This window comes from Protopterus annectens, chromosome 6.part1, assembly GCF_019279795.1.
Source record: "Protopterus annectens isolate FY-2018-M chromosome 6.part1, PAN1.0, whole genome shotgun sequence".
In the NCBI taxonomy this organism is placed as follows: domain Eukaryota; kingdom Metazoa; phylum Chordata; order Ceratodontiformes; family Protopteridae; genus Protopterus; species Protopterus annectens.
In genome coordinates this window covers 260,502,017-260,522,483 of record NC_056738.1, presented here as the reverse complement: position 1 = coordinate 260,522,483, position 20,467 = coordinate 260,502,017, and the positions used below count along the sequence as shown (strand labels likewise).

The 20,467-nt window shown below is 36.5% G+C and overlaps 1 protein-coding gene across 1 annotated transcript in view; it reads left to right on the top strand.

Annotated features, from left to right (window-relative positions):
- The window catches only part of NAALADL1 (N-acetylated alpha-linked acidic dipeptidase like 1), a 712,563-nt gene that overhangs the window by 545,294 nt on the left and 146,802 nt on the right, over positions 1 to 20,467 (top strand). The window contains exons 16-17 of the mRNA XM_044075363.1: positions 1 to 48; positions 8,266 to 8,353. The exon at positions 1 to 48 is cut by the window's left edge and continues 126 nt beyond it. Coding sequence (XP_043931298.1) covers positions 1 to 48; positions 8,266 to 8,353 — 136 coding nt within the window. The remainder of the gene's footprint in view (positions 49 to 8,265; positions 8,354 to 20,467) is intronic.

The window sequence follows — 20,467 nt, the reverse complement described above, 5'->3', positions numbered from 1 at the left end:
CCAGTGAAAGCTTTGGCACTGTCCTGTCCAATAAGAATATTAGTCTGGGTAAGTTAGAGATATTTTAGTGATTGTGTAAATAACGAGTGTTTAGTTTGCTTATTCGTTCATTTCTAGGTGACCATTTTTTGCTCTTTGAACCCCCCCCCCCAAAAAAAAAAAAAAAAAAAATGCACACCGGTCCAGGATTCTGCCCATTTCTCATTTTTGCTCCATTTTTCTATTAGTACAACCAAGTCAACACAGATCCAGGTTGTTGTCACATTCGAGGATAAGAGTTTTCGTTTTTATTTGATGCATTGTTTATTCATACCTTTCCCACCTCTTATCACATAAGTACCTCCGTATGGAGCCTATGCACTCACTAGATACAGTGATACAGGGCTCAGTACTCATTAGTTTCCACTTGAGAATTTTTGGCAGGTCATAGGAAAACTGTATCCTATGCAAAGGTGTCTTAACTAGACATTGCTTCACCCTGCAGCTAATCCTCAGACAGCCTGGTTCCTACTAAGGCTCTGATCATCAGAGTCTGAAGGAATGTTTTGCCTCAAGTCATGAAGCCAGGCTTCATGGTGATAATTATGCATAATAAACGTAACTTCATTGAGGTATAATTCTAGAAATGTTTCTTCTTTCAATCTCGTTTTATATTGACATCTTCCAACACATGGTTTACTTACTGCCGCATGTCATCATTTTAGCAGGAAGAAACTAGATGCATATTCTTTGCCAACTCAGACATGGCATACTTTCTTGTTTTTTATTGGGTCTATTCCATTTCAACTTCACTATGCACATCACTTTTTGTCTGCACAAGTGAATGACTCCAGAATGCAGATTATGATAATACAGTGTATATAATTTCTGCACTGAAAAAAAAACTTTGCCGATGCTGATCTTTGGCTGGTGATAGAAACAGCATTTAATCATTAAAAAATAAAAACATATTAAACTAATACTTATTATTTATACACCTGCAATCCATATACAAAGTCTATCATCACCAAGTTCCAAACTTCTTTATACATCTTTGCAGTAATTAATACACCCGGGTCTTTGGGCACGGCATGCTTACCTTTGAAATACCAAACTTGGTTTCAGCCTAGAAAATGAACAATGACATATGGCCTCATACTTGGTATCTTTTTTTTCTGTCCTTTTTTTCAGTGACTGAGATCTCACAATTTTTTTATTTTATTTAACATTTATTTACCGGGAAAGTCCAACTTGGAACAAAGCCAATTTTCAGCGGAGGCCCAGGGAGAAACACTCCAGAAGCATGTCTTTGTAATGTAGGAGGAAACCGGAGCACCCGGAGGAAACCCACATGAACGCAGGGAGGACATGCAGCTGGAGTTCTAGACTATACTGTTTCTTAAAAAAGTGGAAATGATCTGAGCAAAGGCCAACTGAATCTTCATTTCTTTGAATGTTTTATATGCATTTGATTTTTTTTCAGAACAAGTAACTAAGATGCAAAATATTTAGCACAACATTCATTTAAAATATAACAGTACAAATGCATTTCTTAACTTGTATTCATTCAATATTAATGTGATACAGTCAGTAAAATGAAATGATAGTCAAAAATGTATTTAGCTTTTCCAGTTAACTTTGTAGCATATTAATATATAAAGAGATTGATAACTAGATAGTGCCATGATAAATACTTGGTTATTCAGTAATATCAATCAGTAGTGTAATTAATGTTATTATACATCAGAATTTTAACAAATACCCCTTATTATGTACAAACTGGCAGCACATGACTACATTGGACATCAGCACTGGTCTAAAATGGGATGCATTCATTCTTAAAATAGCAGTACTATACATTAGTCTTAAAGTGGCAATGGCTATAATAAATATTCACAGTATATACAGACTCAAACAGTTTTACATTTCTTATTATCACCTGTGCCCCCAGCCTGCCTCCCAGAAAGAGAAACCCCTATTTTGAAATTATGAAGTACAAATGTACTCACAACCATTGCATCATACCTTCAACTCTCTAGAATGATCATGTCAGTGCATATATCTACTATTTTTCAATGCATTTGACTATCTAGTTTTCAAAAGACATTTAACATATTCTATAATATGATTATTTACAAAACACTGCACTTGATGAAGACAATCTTAAGCAAACATTTCTAATATAAATAATTTGTATTTATCTGACCATATGACATTTGTCACAGTCTTGCTGGCAAATTGTTACTTTAACTTCTATCCCACTCACATCACATGAACAGCACAGTTACTGGAACTGGAATGTGTGGAAGGAAACCTGTTAGTTAAACCATTACACTTAGAGTCGCTTTGCAAAGTAGTATTAATAGGATTTGGAACAGACACACTGTCATCACACATTGTAGATTTTAAATATCTGCCTTTGTCTCAGATATTGAGATGTGGTATTGCTTTTGAAGGATCAGGGACAGTCTAATTGATGCAGGCCTAGTAACTGTCAGCTCAAACATTTCAAATTTATTTTTTAGAACATAACATGTAGCTTGAGGGCCATTAGAAATTATTAAACTTGCCTTTGATTATGTTTAACTGTAGCAGTATCTCCAGTCTGACCATGTAGGACCATGGTTCATTAGTTTTCTGTACTGTAACACCTGTGTGCCACTTTTTCAGTCCATCTGACTTTAGGTATACTGTCTGGCCTGTCTGAGGGATAAGTAGCAGATGTGCAGAAAGAATGCTGCTTAAAGTGTGAGAGAGACAATGGAAACTGTTAAAAATATGGTAATTATAATAGTACATGATTTGTATCATCAGAATCCATGGAACAGGAGTTCCAATAACCTAAAACATATTTACTGAAAATACAAGTACAGAGAGAGATAACAGGGAATGATGGATATAATGGAATCTGATCTTTTACTGACGCACAAATGTTTGAATAACAGAAATGTAAACACAGTGTTTCAAAAGTGTGGATTCTCATGCCAGTGCTGGCAAAGTAAGGACAATGATAAATAAATACTTGTCTTTGTGACAAAAAATACTACGGTATTAACAGTCATTGTGAGAATGTGTTACAGCCATCACACTGTTCATTAATAAGTGCAGCAAAGCTATGATTTATTGAGGACGCTCACATTAATGCACGATGGCCGTGAATAGGCATAAGCAAACGAATTCATAATGCGATATTAATGAGAAATGATGAAACCCAGAGTATGCTAATGAAGCATTCTCTTGCCTATTTACATTTTATAGTTAAAATTTCCATGCCATCTGCAGATTCATTGTAAAAAGAGGAGTCACACTTACATCTACTTTGCAATCCACGAACCTCCTGTTAGCTTGATGTTTTCATTTCTGACCCCGTAAAAATTATTTAAGTTGTCCTTTTTCTGCCTTAATCCCTTGTTCTATATCATTACTGCACATTAAATGCCACAGTCATACATAAGTTCATCAGTCAAATGACACAACAATGAAAGCATGCCAACCCCATAATTATATACACATGCAGAGTCCAGCCAACTAAAGTTTTGCTGTAGTAATGTTTGCATTATCACAAATACATTCACAATAGTAAAGAAAGCCATTTGTTAACACATCTGTTCTTACAATAGCCTCTACCACATTCTTGTACTCATAATACTTTCATGTCTCATTTATTGGTGACACTTGGGAAATCTGCCAGTAAAGACACATGTTGAACCAACAAAACATCTTTGCCACTTCAGTACTTTAGATTTAAATCACTGCATTTCTAATGTAAACACAATCATTAAAAGACACAAAAGAAAATGATTTTTCACTGATTACTAATCATTTCCCTGCTGGTGTAAAGATTTCTGATTTACAAATGACAGCTTATAGTATTCACCAAAGCCATTGCAATATGCACATTATATTAATAAAACAAACATTTCTTGATGTGGATTCAACAATCTTAACTCATTTTGAACTGTCTCATAATAATTTCTAATAATCTATTACTTTTTCTTAGTCCGAGGTTTCCAAAGTAATTTGCTCCCATATCTTGAGTAATCCTAAGGTAATATGAAACTTTTACATTTACCCATGCAAGTTCTGGGTCTGGTCTGGTATATGTTTTGTATGCGAATGAGGCCCTTTTATGTTTATCTTTATGAATTGCAGTGATGTGCATACTGCACCTTATGCACATAAATGGTCACAGGTGAACACTTGTTTTCAAGAACTTTATGCTTTTGCCTTAAGTAGGTGTGTTTATCAACATGCCTGCATATTTTCATAATCAGGGTGAATTACTTCCGCTGACCATATTTATTTGTCTTTGTTTACCGGGAAACTCTGTCTGGGTAGTACCTATTTTCAGTGGCTGGCTTAGGAGAAAAACTTCCAATTACTTACATTCCGTTATACTAAGCTCCAGTTAAACACAGAGTAGCTACATTTCTATTTACAGTTATACATATACAGCAGTTACATTTATACATTCTAAGATTTTACAGAGGCAGAAGTTTCTAAAGAGAAAGCCCATATGTAATTTAATGGATTATACAGGCAGCAGTTATGTATAAAAATTTTGTCATTTCAGTGAGAGGATGGGAGTATTATCTTTAAGGAGAGTATTTGGAACGTATGTACGGTGAGCACAAAGTCTTAACCTTGTGATGGGCATATGCAGAACCAGGGTTGGTTAAGATGTTGTTTAAGTACTGGTTTGAAACTACTGAGTTTGTCAGAGAATTTTATTTATGTGGGGATACTGTAATTATTGGGAGCAAGTCTCCTGCACCATTATTTGACTTATTTGTGAGTAGTAAGAATTTGTTACTAGAACGGAGGTCCCTTGCTCGACACTAGGGCAGTAATAATACTGGAATGGAGGTCCTTTGCTGGACAGTAGGACAGTAATAAGTTTTGTAGTACAGAGCATTTTTCTGGATGATGAAAGAGTTTGTGTACTGTAGTTAGGTGAGAATATGTTAGGTCACTCTGTACTTCAAATTAGTTTAATTGCTTTAAGCTATGACAGTGGTGGGTTCTATGAGGGATATTGTTGGCAAATTTAGCTATTTGATTGTAGCAGGAGGCAAGTTTCTTTCTTTGGGCATTGTTCAAGTTTGTTAGGATAGGAGCAGCATATAAGATAGTTGGCAATAAGAAGGTGGTGGCTAGAGTTTTCCTTGCAGTATTTGTAAGAAATCCTTTGATGCTATAAAGGGAGCCTAATTTCTGGTGTGCAGATTTAATGCTGTGTAGTATATGCTGGTCATATTTGAGGAATTTGCATATAGATGCAGTGCTGCTCTTCTTAGATTACCGCTAGAAAAATCCAGAGTTTAGAAACTTATTGGGAGTAGAGCGAGTGGTCCTGTAACATTAATGAGTTATCTGTGAGTGGTAAGAATTTATTAGTAGAACTGAGGTCCCTTGCTGGGCAGTAGGACAGTAATAATACTCGAATGGAGGTCCCTTGCTGGACAGTAGGGCAGTTATAAGTTTTGTAGTGCAGGGCATTTTTCTGGACGATAAATTAGTTTGTGTGCTGTAGTTAGTTGGGAATATGTTAGGTAGTTGTGTAGTTCAAACCAGTTTAATTGCTTTAAGCTATGACAATGGTGGATACTTTGAGGGAGACTGTTATCAAATTTAGCTATTTTATTGTAGCAGGAGGCAAGTTTCTTTCTTTGAGTATTGTTTAAGTTTGTTAGGATGAGAGCAGCATATAAGAGAGTTGGCAATAAGAAGGTCATAGCTAGAGTTTTCTTGCAGTATTTTTAAGAAATCCACTGATCCTATAAAGGGAGCCTAGTTTCTGGTTTGCAGATTTAATGGTGTGCAGTATATGCTGCTCATATTTGAGGAATTTGCATATAGATGCACCGTTGCTCTTCTTACATTAATGCTTGAAAAATCCAAAACCCGGAACCATGAATACTAGCCATAGTGTTTGCTTTTTCTGTGAGCAATGTCAATCTCAAAAGTCATTATGATGAGTAACATGGAATATACAGCCCCCTCCATCATAAGAGTATGGGGCCTTGCCCATAAAATGTTAACTTTAGACCTATGTCCATCCATAGTCTTCTGTTTACACTTTTATGCCCTCCCAGTGACATGTTCATTATTTTAGGAGACCTAGATTTAATTGTTCTCAGCATGGAAAGGATAACATAAGGCATAGAATACTGACAGTGTTTGTGTGAAAAGATTCATGATCCATGATATATGTAGAAGGCATGTGACAGTGTGCTTAACATTATGTATCGATACACCTGTGTTCTTACTAGGGTGGGGACAGGAGGGACCTGTCGTCACAATGCATCTCCATACAGGAGCAAGAGCAGTGGAACAGAAACCTGTATCATAACATTTAGCATAGTGTGACACCCCTGCACTGGCCCAGTAATCAAGGAGCTTCACTCCTCACCACTGACAACAGTGAGGGATGTACACAATGGAAGGATGACAAGTATACACACAGTAAAGTACAATTTCCCTTAAGAGCACAAATAGATCACAGTCAATCTGGGGCTGGTTTCTCCCTGTTTCTCCAGATCCTCAATAAGACTCCCCACTGACACAGCTATAAGGTTGAGATCTGAGCTGAGTGGCCAAGTTAAGACCTCCAGTGCCCCCTCTGTCCAGTCAGTGCTTCATGCCCCTGCCCATGTAGCTGACACATACACACTCACTTTGAAATCTGATTGATATACAAACACACACACACCTGGGAAAAGTTGGCACAGGTTTACTAGCTATGCCCACTTCTGCCCAGACTATAAGGTAGTTCTAGCTGCCACCAGCCAACTCTTTATCAGTTACTTAAGGCCCTTACAAAGGGTGTCCGAGCCTACTGTGTAATGTTACTATAAATCCAAATGGTAGTTTTGACCAAGACTTGCAAGGCTATTTAGGAGTGGCCTGTGCAGTGTTACCAAATACATATGCAAGTACTGAGCTTAAATATGTCTCACAAATATCAGCCACAAAGATAGGTTTAAATATATTTTACAATAAACAATAAAAGAACAAAACAATACTCAATAAACAAACACAGTTACTTCAGAGTTCAAAATCACAGGAAATATTTAAAACAACAATGCAGGACAGTCTCAATTAAATACAGAAAACATCTAAACTAATCTTTACTATATTCCTAACTATATCTAAAAAGAGTTATTATGACCTAAAATAACTTACTTACAGAGCAAGCTAAGATGTTGATGAGTGGACGTTCCTGTTAGGTCCAAGACAAAATACAAAATGCCCAGTCTCTCAGAAAGTTTCTAAATTAATATCAAACATCACTGCTGGGTTACCTTGGATGACATCACTCTTTATCACCTGACTTCAGTTCCCAGGCTAAACAGATACTAACAGAATTTTAACTTCTCTGTGTATATATCTCTCAGAAGTTTGCAGAACTATATAGCTGCTAGGAAGTCATAAAGCAATCAAACACTTTACATTTTAAATCTAGTAATTACTTTTCTTTTCAGACACTAGAAAAACGTGTAGCTCTAGACATCATGTCTCCTTGCTGCATTAACTAACTTTTATAGCACATCATAAAGAACTTAATTTCAACTTATTTTCATGGAGTTTTATAAGTTAATCTTGTATGTTCCAGCAGGATATGCTGTGGTTACATTCCTGAAGCTCAGTACATAGCATACAGTTCTGTATAAATCATATCCATATTCACACATTACATAGTACAGTTCTGTATAAATCATATCAGTATTCACAAATGACATAGAATTATTTATAAGCTTCCAGATAGCTGGGCTGGCAGTGTCACACCAAGTACCACTAACATTTTGTTTAATGTAAAGTCATAGCAAAGTACTGCTAGTAAGGTAACAGCAATTATACAGCAAGTTGCAATATCAGCAGTTAGAATCTAATCAACTTAATTTGCTACTAATCCTTTTTATACTGCAAATGGCAGCATTGCATTCCACTACATTTGGAATCAATACCGTTGAAGGTAGATCTGATTAGATAAATAAATTAATAAACATTGCATTATTAATTCCAAACTTCTCAAGATGTAAATACAGCAGTTTAGGAAGTTTCCACATTTTACAATGTTCTGACACTATTATTACAACAGGCAAGAAAAATGTTTAATTCTAAAGGCAAACAGTGCCTAAACGTGATTCTGACACTATTACTATAACATGCGAGAAAATGTTTAATTCTAAAGGTAAACAGTGGCTATAAGTGATGTCTGACCCAGAAAAATGGCTCACAAAAAATGTTCTCATTACATACATTTTTATATTTTTCTCCTTCCAGCTCCTATCAACGATGCCCTTGCAAAGTTTAAAACAGCTGCTTCTAATCTGAAACAGAAAATAAGTGAATTAAAGAACCTAAATGAAATGTAAGTATGTCATGTATAACTGTGTGGATAAAAATTTCAGTACCTAGTTAGATGGACTGATGGATGTATACCTTGCTAAGTGTATTTATGTATGTATGTATGTGTATATATGTATGGATAGACATAGATAGATAGATAGATATATAGATAGATAGATAGATAGATAGATAGATAGATAGATAGATAGATAGATATCCTACATTAAATTTTAACAAATGTGTGAAATGTAATTGCCAAACCACAGAAAATGGCCAAGGACTAGCAGAGAGCTAATCAACATTCACTAGACATCTTCCTTTCCTCTCTTGCACCTTCAAAGCCAAGTCCTTACTCAGCATTAAGAAGGGCCACAGAAAGCCAGAAAAGGGTGACACAGAGCAAGTTAGCAATCGATACATGGTATAAAAACACTTTATCTCTAAATAATAGCTCTAGACTTGCACCCTGATGCTCTGAGCCTCCTAAGTTGTTGCACATCTGGGTCCCCTTCTTCCTCACAGACTACATGCACAGTGTTTTGTCTGACTGTTACACAGAGGCTATTGCCTCTGGAACACAGGTGATATTGGCAGTGTGCACTCACACAACTTCTCTGTTCTTGTCTTGCATGCATTACTGCCATTGGTCAGTTGTTATAAAGGTCCAATTAATTGGTTCTAGGGCCTAACTGTGACCTATTTAAAAAAATGCTACTGCATCATAGTTTGGGAGCAAGACAAATATTCCCTCATATCTTCTTACTACATGTCAGTCCTGCCCACCCCAGAAAACCACCAGCCGATGCTTCCCAAATGAACTGCCTGTCATACATCTAATACATGCAGGCATTGCCTTTGATTTAATTGCACCTGTAATTACTATCATCAGAGCATGCTTAGAAAATGTCAGCCAGAAAACAGAATTGCATGTAATTGTCATTTCAGTTATACTACAAATATAATAAACAATGAAAAGCAAGTAGACATAAACTCAATTAGAAAGGGTAGCAGTGGCTTAGAGATGTACAAATTTTCACAGATTGTGCATTATTTGCAGGTGGTATTAGGGCCTTGTTGAGCTTTAGTGTACAACTAAGATACCAACGGGTATTCAAGACCCTGGGAAATTTGTGCAGCTAGGAAATTCAGGTAGTGTGTATGTGTCCATGCATGTCCCAAACTCCCAAATATATCTGTTGTTGTGGTATAACTCCTTGTAGCAGAGTATATATGATAATCATTGTTACTGATATATCTTTACTAAGATGTCTATTGGCCTGCACATATATATATATATATATATATATATATATATATATATATATATATATATATATACAGAGAGAGAGAGAAAGAGCGTTCCCTTGCATTTTGTTGAACATCTATTTGGTCGTCAAAAGCAGGGGATTGGGTTTAATTTTGATGGTGTGGATAGTTGATGGTATGTTTCATCCAGACATGTGAGTGGAGTTGGAGGGGGTGAGAGTGGTTGTGAGTGGGATTGGTGTTGTATGTTTGTGTGTGAGTCAGTTCATATTAGGGTTAGGTAAGGAGATAGATGTAGTGCTGTTTGTGTGTATCTGTGCTTGTTTGTGTGTCCAAGTGTGTCTTTTCTAATGGCAGTGTTACGGGACGGTTTTTATTAAGGTAAAGTTTAGGGTTAGGGATGAGGGAAGGGGCAGCATTAGGGATAAGGTTAATACCCATTACTAAGGTGCTGCAGGGGAGCCTTGGCTCCCCCCTGCACTATCTTACTCATGCGTGCTAACCCTAACTGTAAGCCTTACCCTATTTCTGCCCTTAATCCTAACCCTACATGTTATATTACAAAACCCCTTTCCCTTGGAGTACCACTACACAAGATTCTTTCGTGTTGGTATTTTTGTTGCTACTGGATCATTAATATATATATATATATATATATATATATATATATATATATATATATATATGTATATATATATCTAGAGAGAGAGAGAGAGATGCGCATCAATGTATATAGATATATAGAGGAGGAAGCCCTCCAAATGTGGGTTGTCTACTGCATAAAAGCACTTTTCCTTTCATCTGGATGAACTATCATGAACTTATAACTCAATAAGGCATGGCACAGACCACCAAATATGCTTCCTGCATGTTGGCATCAGATCAAAGTTATCAGTCTAATAAACGTTTTGATCTGTCTTAGTTGATTGTATCTGTTAATATAGGGCCAACTAAATTTAAGCCAGTATCAATGGCAGTGCCATAACTTGCCACTTATGAGGCGACTGGATATGGGCCAGTGCATTGCTCAGCTAGTTACAATATCCATGGTAATCCTGCATATTGAATTATAAGGTTATAATATTTTTTTCCCAGCTCCCTGCTTTCACTTATCAGGGGTACCCAAACTTGTTACACATTTGGAATGTGCGGCTAGGCTTAAAAAAGTCCTTGACGTCATTAAGTTAGTAAACACCTATGCGCCTATGCACTGATGAACACCCCATTGGTTATATCATACCTTGCCCAGAATCAGGATGCCATCAAAAAGAAATCTCTTCTCCACTTCTTGATCAAAGTCCTTTTGCAGTGATGAAATGTACTTGTTATTGTATGTGCAGGTCTGATTGTTGCATTCTTACCTCTCCCATCAGCCATTTTGCTGCAGTCATATTTAAAGGTCAGGTACTACTAGTCTCTACCTAACAAAAAGGGATTTAGATTTCTAGCTTTATTATATCTAGTGTTTTTTAAGCCCCAAGCAACACGAACACAGTTCTGAGAATGTCTTTGCCTTGCCTGAGCATTCATTAGCTGTGGACCCCCCCCCCCCCAAGTACATCATGTATAATATCAAATCTGCAATGTAGGTTGATCCATGCAAGATCAGGCATGAAGGCAAGTGCATCACTGCCTGATTTAGGGATAGAGCCCATGGTCACAAACTATAACCGTACTCTTTGCAACAAATGTACCATCAGCAGGCAAGAGATATAAGCATTTTTGATTATGGTAAACATTTTTGTGCACGTTTAATTATTAACAATATGTGATTCACAGAAAGCCTAATTTGACCTATAGTGATGTAATTAGCTTTGAAGCAGGTATAGACTTAATGGCATTGAAGCAATATGTATATTCTCCCCACTGCATTGTCTGGGCAAGTAAAAATCCAAAGAGGAAAATAATAATAATAATAATAATAATAATAATAATAATAATAATAATAATAATAATAATAAATAGTAAATTAATACATTAGCTTCTTCACAGAAACCGATATGTGCTCAATGTGATTAATGGCTTACATAATGTTCATATGTACAGATATACCAGCAGGGTGAGAATCAAAGACATGGCATAAACTGTGAATTTCTAGTCCACCCAGAAACAGCTGTGGAAGGCTATATGCCAGTGGTTCCCAAACTTTTTTGATTTTTGGCTACCTTGCTGAATCCAGGTTTTCCCAAGGCTCTCCCCCCCGTGGCGCACATAAAGTGCATATTTCAGTGGTTCTCAAAGTGTGCACTGCGGCACCCTGGAGAACCATGGCTTCCTCACAGGGGTGCTGCAAACTAATAAGCTTAGCTGCAAAATAAACTGCAAAGAGTTTGTGATTTATTTTGCAGTTAAGCTTATTAGTTCACGGCGAGTGTGAATGAATGCAGGAATGAATGAAGAAGTGGCTGGGTGTGTATGTGTGAGATCGGGAGAGTGAGAGCGATGTGTGGGTGAATGCAGGAATGAATGAAGAAATGGCTGTGTGTGTATGTGTGAGATCGGGAGAGTGAGAGGTGTGTAAGTGAATGCAGGTATGAATGAGGAAGTGGCTGTGTGTGTGTGTGTGTGTGTGTGTGTGTGTGTGTGTGTGTGTGTGTGTGTGTGTGTGTGTGTGTGTGTGTGTGTGAATGAAATCATGCATGAATGAGAAAGTGGCTGTGTGTATGTGTGTGAATGAATGCAGGTATGAATGAGGAAGTGGCTGTGTATGTGTGTATGTGATTCACACCTCTTAACTGTACAGATTTTCGCAGAATATCCAGATTTTTGCCTTATATTTTTGGTGTGTTCCTCCTAAAATCTGTACTTTTCTGACAAATAGTTGAGGATTGAAGTCATTAAATAATGACAAACATTTGAGTTTAAGACTCCATATCCTTCAGAGAATTCATGCTAATGCAAAACCTATTATTCTATTAACTTTCTAAGTTTGTAAGAGCAATATTTCAAATCTGTCCCCCCCCCATCATTTTAGGCTTTGTCCAGATTTTTAGAGCAAAAAATCTGGACAAAGCCTAAAATGATGGGGGGACAAATAGGTACAGATTTTAAATATTGCTGTCACACCCACATGCCACACACCCACTTACGCATTCATTCATACATCGCTCTCACTCTCCCGATCTCACACCCACATGCCACACACCCACTTGCGCATTCATTCATACATCCCTCTCACTCTCACACACACACACACACACACACACACACACACACACACACACACACACACACACACACACACACACACACACACACACACAGTCACTTACTCATTCATACCTGCATTCACTCACACATCGCTCTCACTCTCCCGATCTCACACCCACAAACACCCACTTCTTCATTCATTCCTGCATTCGCTCACACATCGCTCTCACTCTCCCGATCTCACACACACACACACACACACACACACACACACACACACACACACAGCCACTTTTTCATTCATTCCTGCATTCACTCACGCATTGCTCTCATTCTCTCGATCTCTCTCACACACACAGACTCTTTTGTTTTCATGCACGCATTCACTCACACATACAGACAGATAGACACACACACACACTCATACAGGCATTCGCTTACCTGCAATCAGCTGCTAAGCTTCGCGTCTCCTCTGTAAGGAAGCCGTGGCTCCCCAGGGTGCCGCGGTGCACAGTTTGGGAACCCGTGCTATATGCAATTCATGAAACAGCCTAAAAATCTTTGAGGAAGGCATATGCTATTGTACCCCAGGAAGGCCTGTGGAGTAAAGTACACATGCAAGTGAAGTTTGGTTAGTACAAACGTTTTTTCTGAGATTAAAAATTTTTTTGGCTTTTCCCAGTTAGGGGTCACCACAGCAGATCACCGTTCCGCTAATGATTGGCAGTGGATTTTTACGGTGTTGAGTTGCCAGCCCAGTGCCCAACCTTCAAAGAAGGGACACTCATACATGCACACACCTACCTGCATGTCTTTAACGTTCACTCAACTGTGGGAAGGACATGCAGACTCTGCACAGAAGGCACTCCAGTCAAGAATCGAACTGGAGAACCTCTTGCTGTGAGGTGACAATGCTAACCGCTGCACCACCGTGGCCTGTTTTTTGTGAGATCAACAATAAAAAAAATCAGTTCTGCACTAGAACCCACATGACCCTGAGTATTAATATAGGTCATTTTGTACACCAAAGGCACAATCTCCATGTGCTGCAGATAAATGCATGCAGCATAATGATGCTATGTGATGGGCCATAGTACTGGTCATACTGCCCCTTTGGGAGTGTAGGAAGCAGATCTGTTGTATCTTGGTCACTGCTTTACAAACCAGTATTTCAGACCATGGTGGGTATGTACAGTTCTGCTTCAGTAGGGACGTGACATGTTTTTTCAGATATGCTAATTACATTGTTAGGTTTGGAAACAAACAACTGAATAAACTTGATAAAAAATACACAAGGAGAGGAACAGGTCACAAATCACGCCAGCCGAAGTAGAACAAATGTAGCCTTTTACTTGTAAGCGCTTTCATGCATACAAATACATGCACTTCTTCAGACAAATACAGAAATATATTAAAACACTTATATAGGCTTTGAGTACCCAGCTGACCTATTTTGTGAACAATAACCAAATTAATTAATTATTCAATTAAGTCAGGGTAAAACAAAGCAACTTCAGTAAAAACAGTACATACAAAAACTAACTGCCCAGAACTGCAAAAGTCTTTGATTACATATGTATTTTTAACCAACTACCAAAAATTCTGCATTATGAAATTTAAAAATGAACATAAAAATAAGCATAAAAATAAGCAAATTTATCAAGAGGAATTATGTATAAATATATGTAAATCTATTTTGTATGTTTTATAACTACAAAAATACTTTGCAAAAACATTTTAAAATGCAACATAGAAAGTATTACTTATATGTTAATGCTGCTTTCCAGAAATGAAATTGTCTTAACTGTAAGTATGTTACTAATGCATAATCCTAAATATCAGATGCATTCATTTCTAATAATTTATCTAGTAAATACAAAATTCCATAATCTTGTGTTATACACACCAATGAATAAATAGAAAAAAAAGGGAAAAACAATATATGTTACATAATCATTAATTTTACTAAAATATGATGTAATTTATCTATTCAAGGCTTTCATGTTAAGAAGACATTTTATGGAACACATATCATTAATTCCTGGGAATGTATATGCGTTTGTTTTCAATTGCCAGAGGAGTTCATGTTCCTGTAGTTTTAAACACCATGCCCCTCCTCTGGGATTTCTTTGAACTTTTTCAACAACATTAAATAGAAAACTGTGTGACTGATTTTCACTAATGTGCTTAGCTAACGCATTCGACAGGTTTTGTTTGGATATGGCATAAAGATGCTCATATATGCGTGTTTTCAATGCACGTTCTGTCTTTCCGAAATAATATGCAGCACAGTCTTTACATTTAGCAAGGTAAACCACCCCTTGACTTTCACAGTTAAACTTGTCATTAATGTGGTATTTTATACCACGAACTGTGAAGGTAGACCCAATCTGTATGTGTTTACAATATTTGCAACAACCACACTTCATCATTCCTTTATTTGGCTTATAAGTTATTGAAGGGGACTCAAATAATTGTTTAATAGTTAAACCCCTTTTATATACTATAGTTGGTTTCGGGCCAAATAGGGAATAAAGTTTTTCATTCTGTAATAAGCACTCCCAATTGTTTATCAAAACTTTTTTTATCTGCCCAATGTTGGAATTAAATTGTGTAAGAAAACTAGTATTATAATTATTAATTGTAGCTCCATTACTCTGACTATCATTGTGCAGAATGTTTGTGTTTATTTTTTCTGTATTGGGGGCAGTACCTTGAAAAATGGGACCAATAAGACCATTCTCCCTTTTATAACTTACTTCGGAATAAACTGCATTGACTAAGTGATTTGGATATCCCCTATTATGAAACATTTCACATAGTTTCTCACATTCTTCTTCAAAGTTTGTATCTGTTGAACACATACGAGAAGCCCGGACAAATTGTCCTTTGACAACCCCTTTCTTTTGATGGAAGGGGTGATTACTCGTAAAGTGTAAAAAAGAATTGCTATATGTAGGTTTTCTAAAGATTTTTGTAACAAAGACATCATGTATCATGTCTTTGGAGATGTTGATATCCAAAAAATTAATTGTTGTGTTGCTTGATTCAAAAGTGAACTCCAAAAAAGAAGTAAAAGAGTTCATTTCATCTATTAGTTGTGAAGCCTGTTCAGATGTCCCAGTAATAACCATAAATATGTCGTCTTGATAGCGTGTATACCAACCATTAATTTCACAAAATAATTTGTGAGGGAAAAGGTATGTATGCTCCCAAAAGGCCATTACAGCATTGGCGAAACTGCCCCCACATGGGGAGCCCATTGCTACGCCTGATCGCTGTAAGAATATGTCTTTTTGGAACATAAAATAGTTATTTTCTGACACTAGTTCAAGAATGTTAATAATTAAGTCAACATCATCACCAGGACAGTTTTTTAATAATAAAAAGTCTCTAACCCAATCCAGTCCTGTGCTTTGTGGAATTGCCGTATATAAATTTTTAATGTCAGCTGTTAAGAAAATGTAATCAGCATTGAAAGGAATGTTGTTCAAATTCTCCAAAACATGCCAAGAATCTCTGCATATCTGGACCTCAGTTTTTAAAAAACCTTTTAATTTATTATCTACCCATTTAGCGCAAGAATAGGTTATTGAATTGCGACCATCAATTATGGGTCTAAAGGGCGGTGTAGAGATATTTTTATGTAATTTCGGGACCCCAAACAAAATGGGAGTAAGGGGTGCCTGCATTGAGAAGTAATGATACATTTCAATGGTTATATGCCCTTCAATAAACAAGTCACTTAAATGATTTTTCACTTTTTGATATGCTTGATTAAGTTCGTTAAGTGAAACCTGTATATATTCTTCCGCAGATAATAAGTCATACATTTTCTCCACATAATCTGCCTCATGCATAAGAACTGCCCCTCCACCTTTATCTGGTTTCATTACTCGTATTTTGTGCACTTTAGCGTGTGTAATTAAATCCATCTCATTTGTATGTGATGACTTACATAATCTACATTCCTTATACAAACTTCTTAACTGCATTTCAGTTATTTTTTCAAATGTTAAGAGGTTCTGATCTAAAGGTGGATTAAACACACTTGCCACATATTCATTAGATTTTTGAGTAACATCCTGTTCACCAAATAAGATTTTCAAATTTAGTTTACGTAGGAATAACTTTAAATCGCATAAAACATTACTTAAGTTGAATTTTGAAGGTAACACATATGTAAACCCCTTAGCTAGCAGTTCAACAAAGTCAGAACAAGTTTCCCAGTCCGTGTAATTATAGATTTTAAAGTCACTAGTCTTACTTGTGAGGATTTTCGGGAACCCCATATCCTGTGTTATCTTTTCCGCTTGTTGTATCCGAATTTGTTGTTGCCCTTGCGATTCCAATTCGTTTTCTTTTGGGTATTCGAACGGACTTGCTGAAAACCCTGTTGTTTGTCATGATTATTGTTGTATTGGTTTCTTTGTTGATTCTGTTGCTTTTTATTGTTGTTACTGTTAATACGTTCACTACGCCTAGGGTGTTGAGGAGGTTCTTCATCATGGGAGAGAATGCTAGTATCAGCTTCCAAAAATACGTCTAGTTCATTTTCTGCTGCCATACTTGTTGTTGCGTTAGGTTGTAGCACCGATACGGCTGTACCACGCTGATTGCCAAGCGTGGGGGGATCTGGGTAGGCAAGTCCTTTTTCATAAGCAAGCTTGTCTCTGCTAATTTTCCTCCTTTTAGTTTCAGTTATTTTGTTAATGAGTGCCGCTATGCTCGTAAAGGACCTAGCGTAGTCATATTCATACCTATTAAATTCAGGATGAGATTTAATAATTCTATCCAGAGTTGATAATTTTTCCCTCATAGTATCTATTTGTTTGGTATATTCTGCGATCAGCAAGTCGAGAAATTTAAAGCCTTGTTGGTTAAAATGATCAATTAATTGAAGATGGAATTCTGATTGTTTTACTGTGCCTGAAGGATATTTCCATTGTCGTAAACCTTTTGGCACAATTTTCAAATTTAGGCACTCACGAAGATAGATAATCTCGACTTGCAACTTTTTGAATTTAAGCAGGGCAGTGTCAAAGTTCTTAAGGTTAACAGCGATGTTACTAACATCGCTGTCAGAAGATGTTACATTAGTTAAATGTGCATTGCCTGCTGAATTAAAATCAATATCAGGTGTTTTGCAAAATTCCTCAAGACCAGGTACTCGATTTAAACTGATGGAATTACCTGGTTCGTTAATGGAAGAATTATTTACTCCACCAGCTTGCGTATTGTAACGCATTGGTTGTCCTGGTGGAATACTGCTTGCTGTAGTACTTTCCATGTTGTTGTTACTCAAAAAGGTAGTTGGAATAGCATTGTCCGTCTGTAGAACAGGGGTAGGTAGGGTTGGCATAGTTGCAAAGGTTACCCCCGTCTTAGGACGAACTGCTGGTGTACTGCTGTTACTTCGGGTCTCTACTTTGGATGCTAGATCTTCCACGCGTTGCGTTAATTGCTGTACCAAAGCCGTAAGGTACCCGATGGCGTCAGTATCTTCATTGGTTCTATTTGCCATAGGATTAGAACCAAATAAATCTTGCGACTGTGATTGTGAAGCACCGCTCCCCTCCGCCATAAAACTTGGAAACAAACAACTGAATAAACTTGATAAAAAATACACAAGGAGAGGAACAGGTCACAAATCACGCCAGCCAAAGTAGAACAAATGTAGCCTTTTACTTGTAAGCGCTTTCATGCATACAAATACATGCACTTCTTCAGACAAATACAGAAATATATTAAAACACTTATATAGGCTTTGAGTACCCAGCTGACCTATTTTGTGAACAATAACCAAATTAATTAATTATTCAATTAAGTCAGGGTAAAACAAAGCAACTTCAGTAAAAACAGTACATGCAAAAACTAACTGCCCAGAACTGCAAAAGTCTTTGATTACATATGTATTTTTAACCAACTACCAAAAATTCTGCATTATGAAATTATTTATATAATATTTTTATGCTTATTTTTATGTTCATTTTTAAATTTCATAATGCAGAATTTTTGGTAGTTGGTTAAAAATACATATGTAATCAAAGACTTTTGCAGTTCTGGGCAGTTAGTTTTTGTATGTACTGTTTTTACTGAAGTTGCTTTGTTTTACCCTGACTTAATTGAATAATTAATTAATTTGGTTATTGTTCACAAAATAGGTCAGCTGGGTACTCAAAGCCTATATAAGTGTTTTAATATATTTCTGTATTTGTCTGAAGAAGTGCATGTATTTGTATGCATGAAAGCGCTTACAAGTAAAAGGCTACATTTGTTCTACTTCGGCTGGCGTGATTTGTGACCTGTTCCTCTCCTTGTGTATTTTTTACATTGTTAGGTTTCTAATACCTATGCATGCCTGATGAAATGCATACTGCATGTGTTTTCTATGAATCAAGCACTTTATTTATATCCACTGGCCTACCCTCATTACTTTCATGTTCCACAATAGAATCAAACAAGGTCTTCATTGGCATAGTTTGGAGATTCCCATATTATAACATATTCATCTACCAGATGTAATATAAAAAAGTTTACTGCTTTTCTAGACTAATAAAAGTATTAAAAGTCTACTAATGATTGCTGAAAAAAGTATATTATTGAATTATGAGAGAATATACAAGGGAGGAGACAGATACAAATTTGGAGCTATAGCAAATACATTTACTGGATGCATTGCAAAACAGGGCAGAGTAATGGATAATGCTATTATGTGCTTTTGATTATCCAAAGTGCTGTTTAGGTGGGCAGACATTTGCAAAAGGTTTTAAATTTGGAAAGACAAAATATAATGGAAGTTAGCTAATTATAATCTCACACAGGAGTTGTTCAATTTATGCTCAGCGAGTTTGTCTCTCCAAAAATCGTAACAGTAAAGTGAATGAAGAATGTTTCTATCAAAAGAACATTTGCATTTCAGCTTTAGTTTAATTTACAAAAATATATATCTATATATAGAGAATGCTTTAATACGAAGTGGTGCATAGTAGGTCCAAAGCTGCACCTATTTCTGTTCCATACTAAAAGCTACTGCAGTTATTAATTTATTATTGTATTAATTTTATTTAGAGTGGTGCCACTGGGCATTTATACAAATGAATATATTTTCTCTCCAAAGCATGATGAGATGGATGGCAACACTGTAAAGGCAAGCTAGTTTCATATTAGAGAAAGGAATATATAAATAGCACAATGCCTTTCCTAGTTAAATGTGTAAATTCTTCAGTACTGCCAGGATTGATATGGTTATTACATTTCGGTAGGAGGGCTTACACGGATATGGTTATTACATGTCTATGTAAGCCCTCCCATTTAACCACAGCTGTTGGACATCGTTAATCTCCCCTCACCTAAATGCAGTGAGCATCCAAACACATGCATGTCTGTATTCAATACACATAACTTGTGAAAGGTATTTCATCTGCTGTTGTATTTACTGTGGAACATCCTATAACACAATTGCTCCCATTGTTAAGAGACTGATGGAAGATACAGACAAGAGTGCCCCAGTTCTGAGTAGGATTACACATGAAGCAATTCACATTTCTGCCTAGTGTTAGTGATTTTATCTGACATGGATACTTGTCAGAGCAATGTACAATGCTATTTATATTTTAATGAACGATATAATGCAAAATGTGCAGTATGAAAGTGCTTATTAAACTTGGTAGCTAGGCTAGCACATAATACCTGCAACAAAGTATTTAGTAGAAGTACT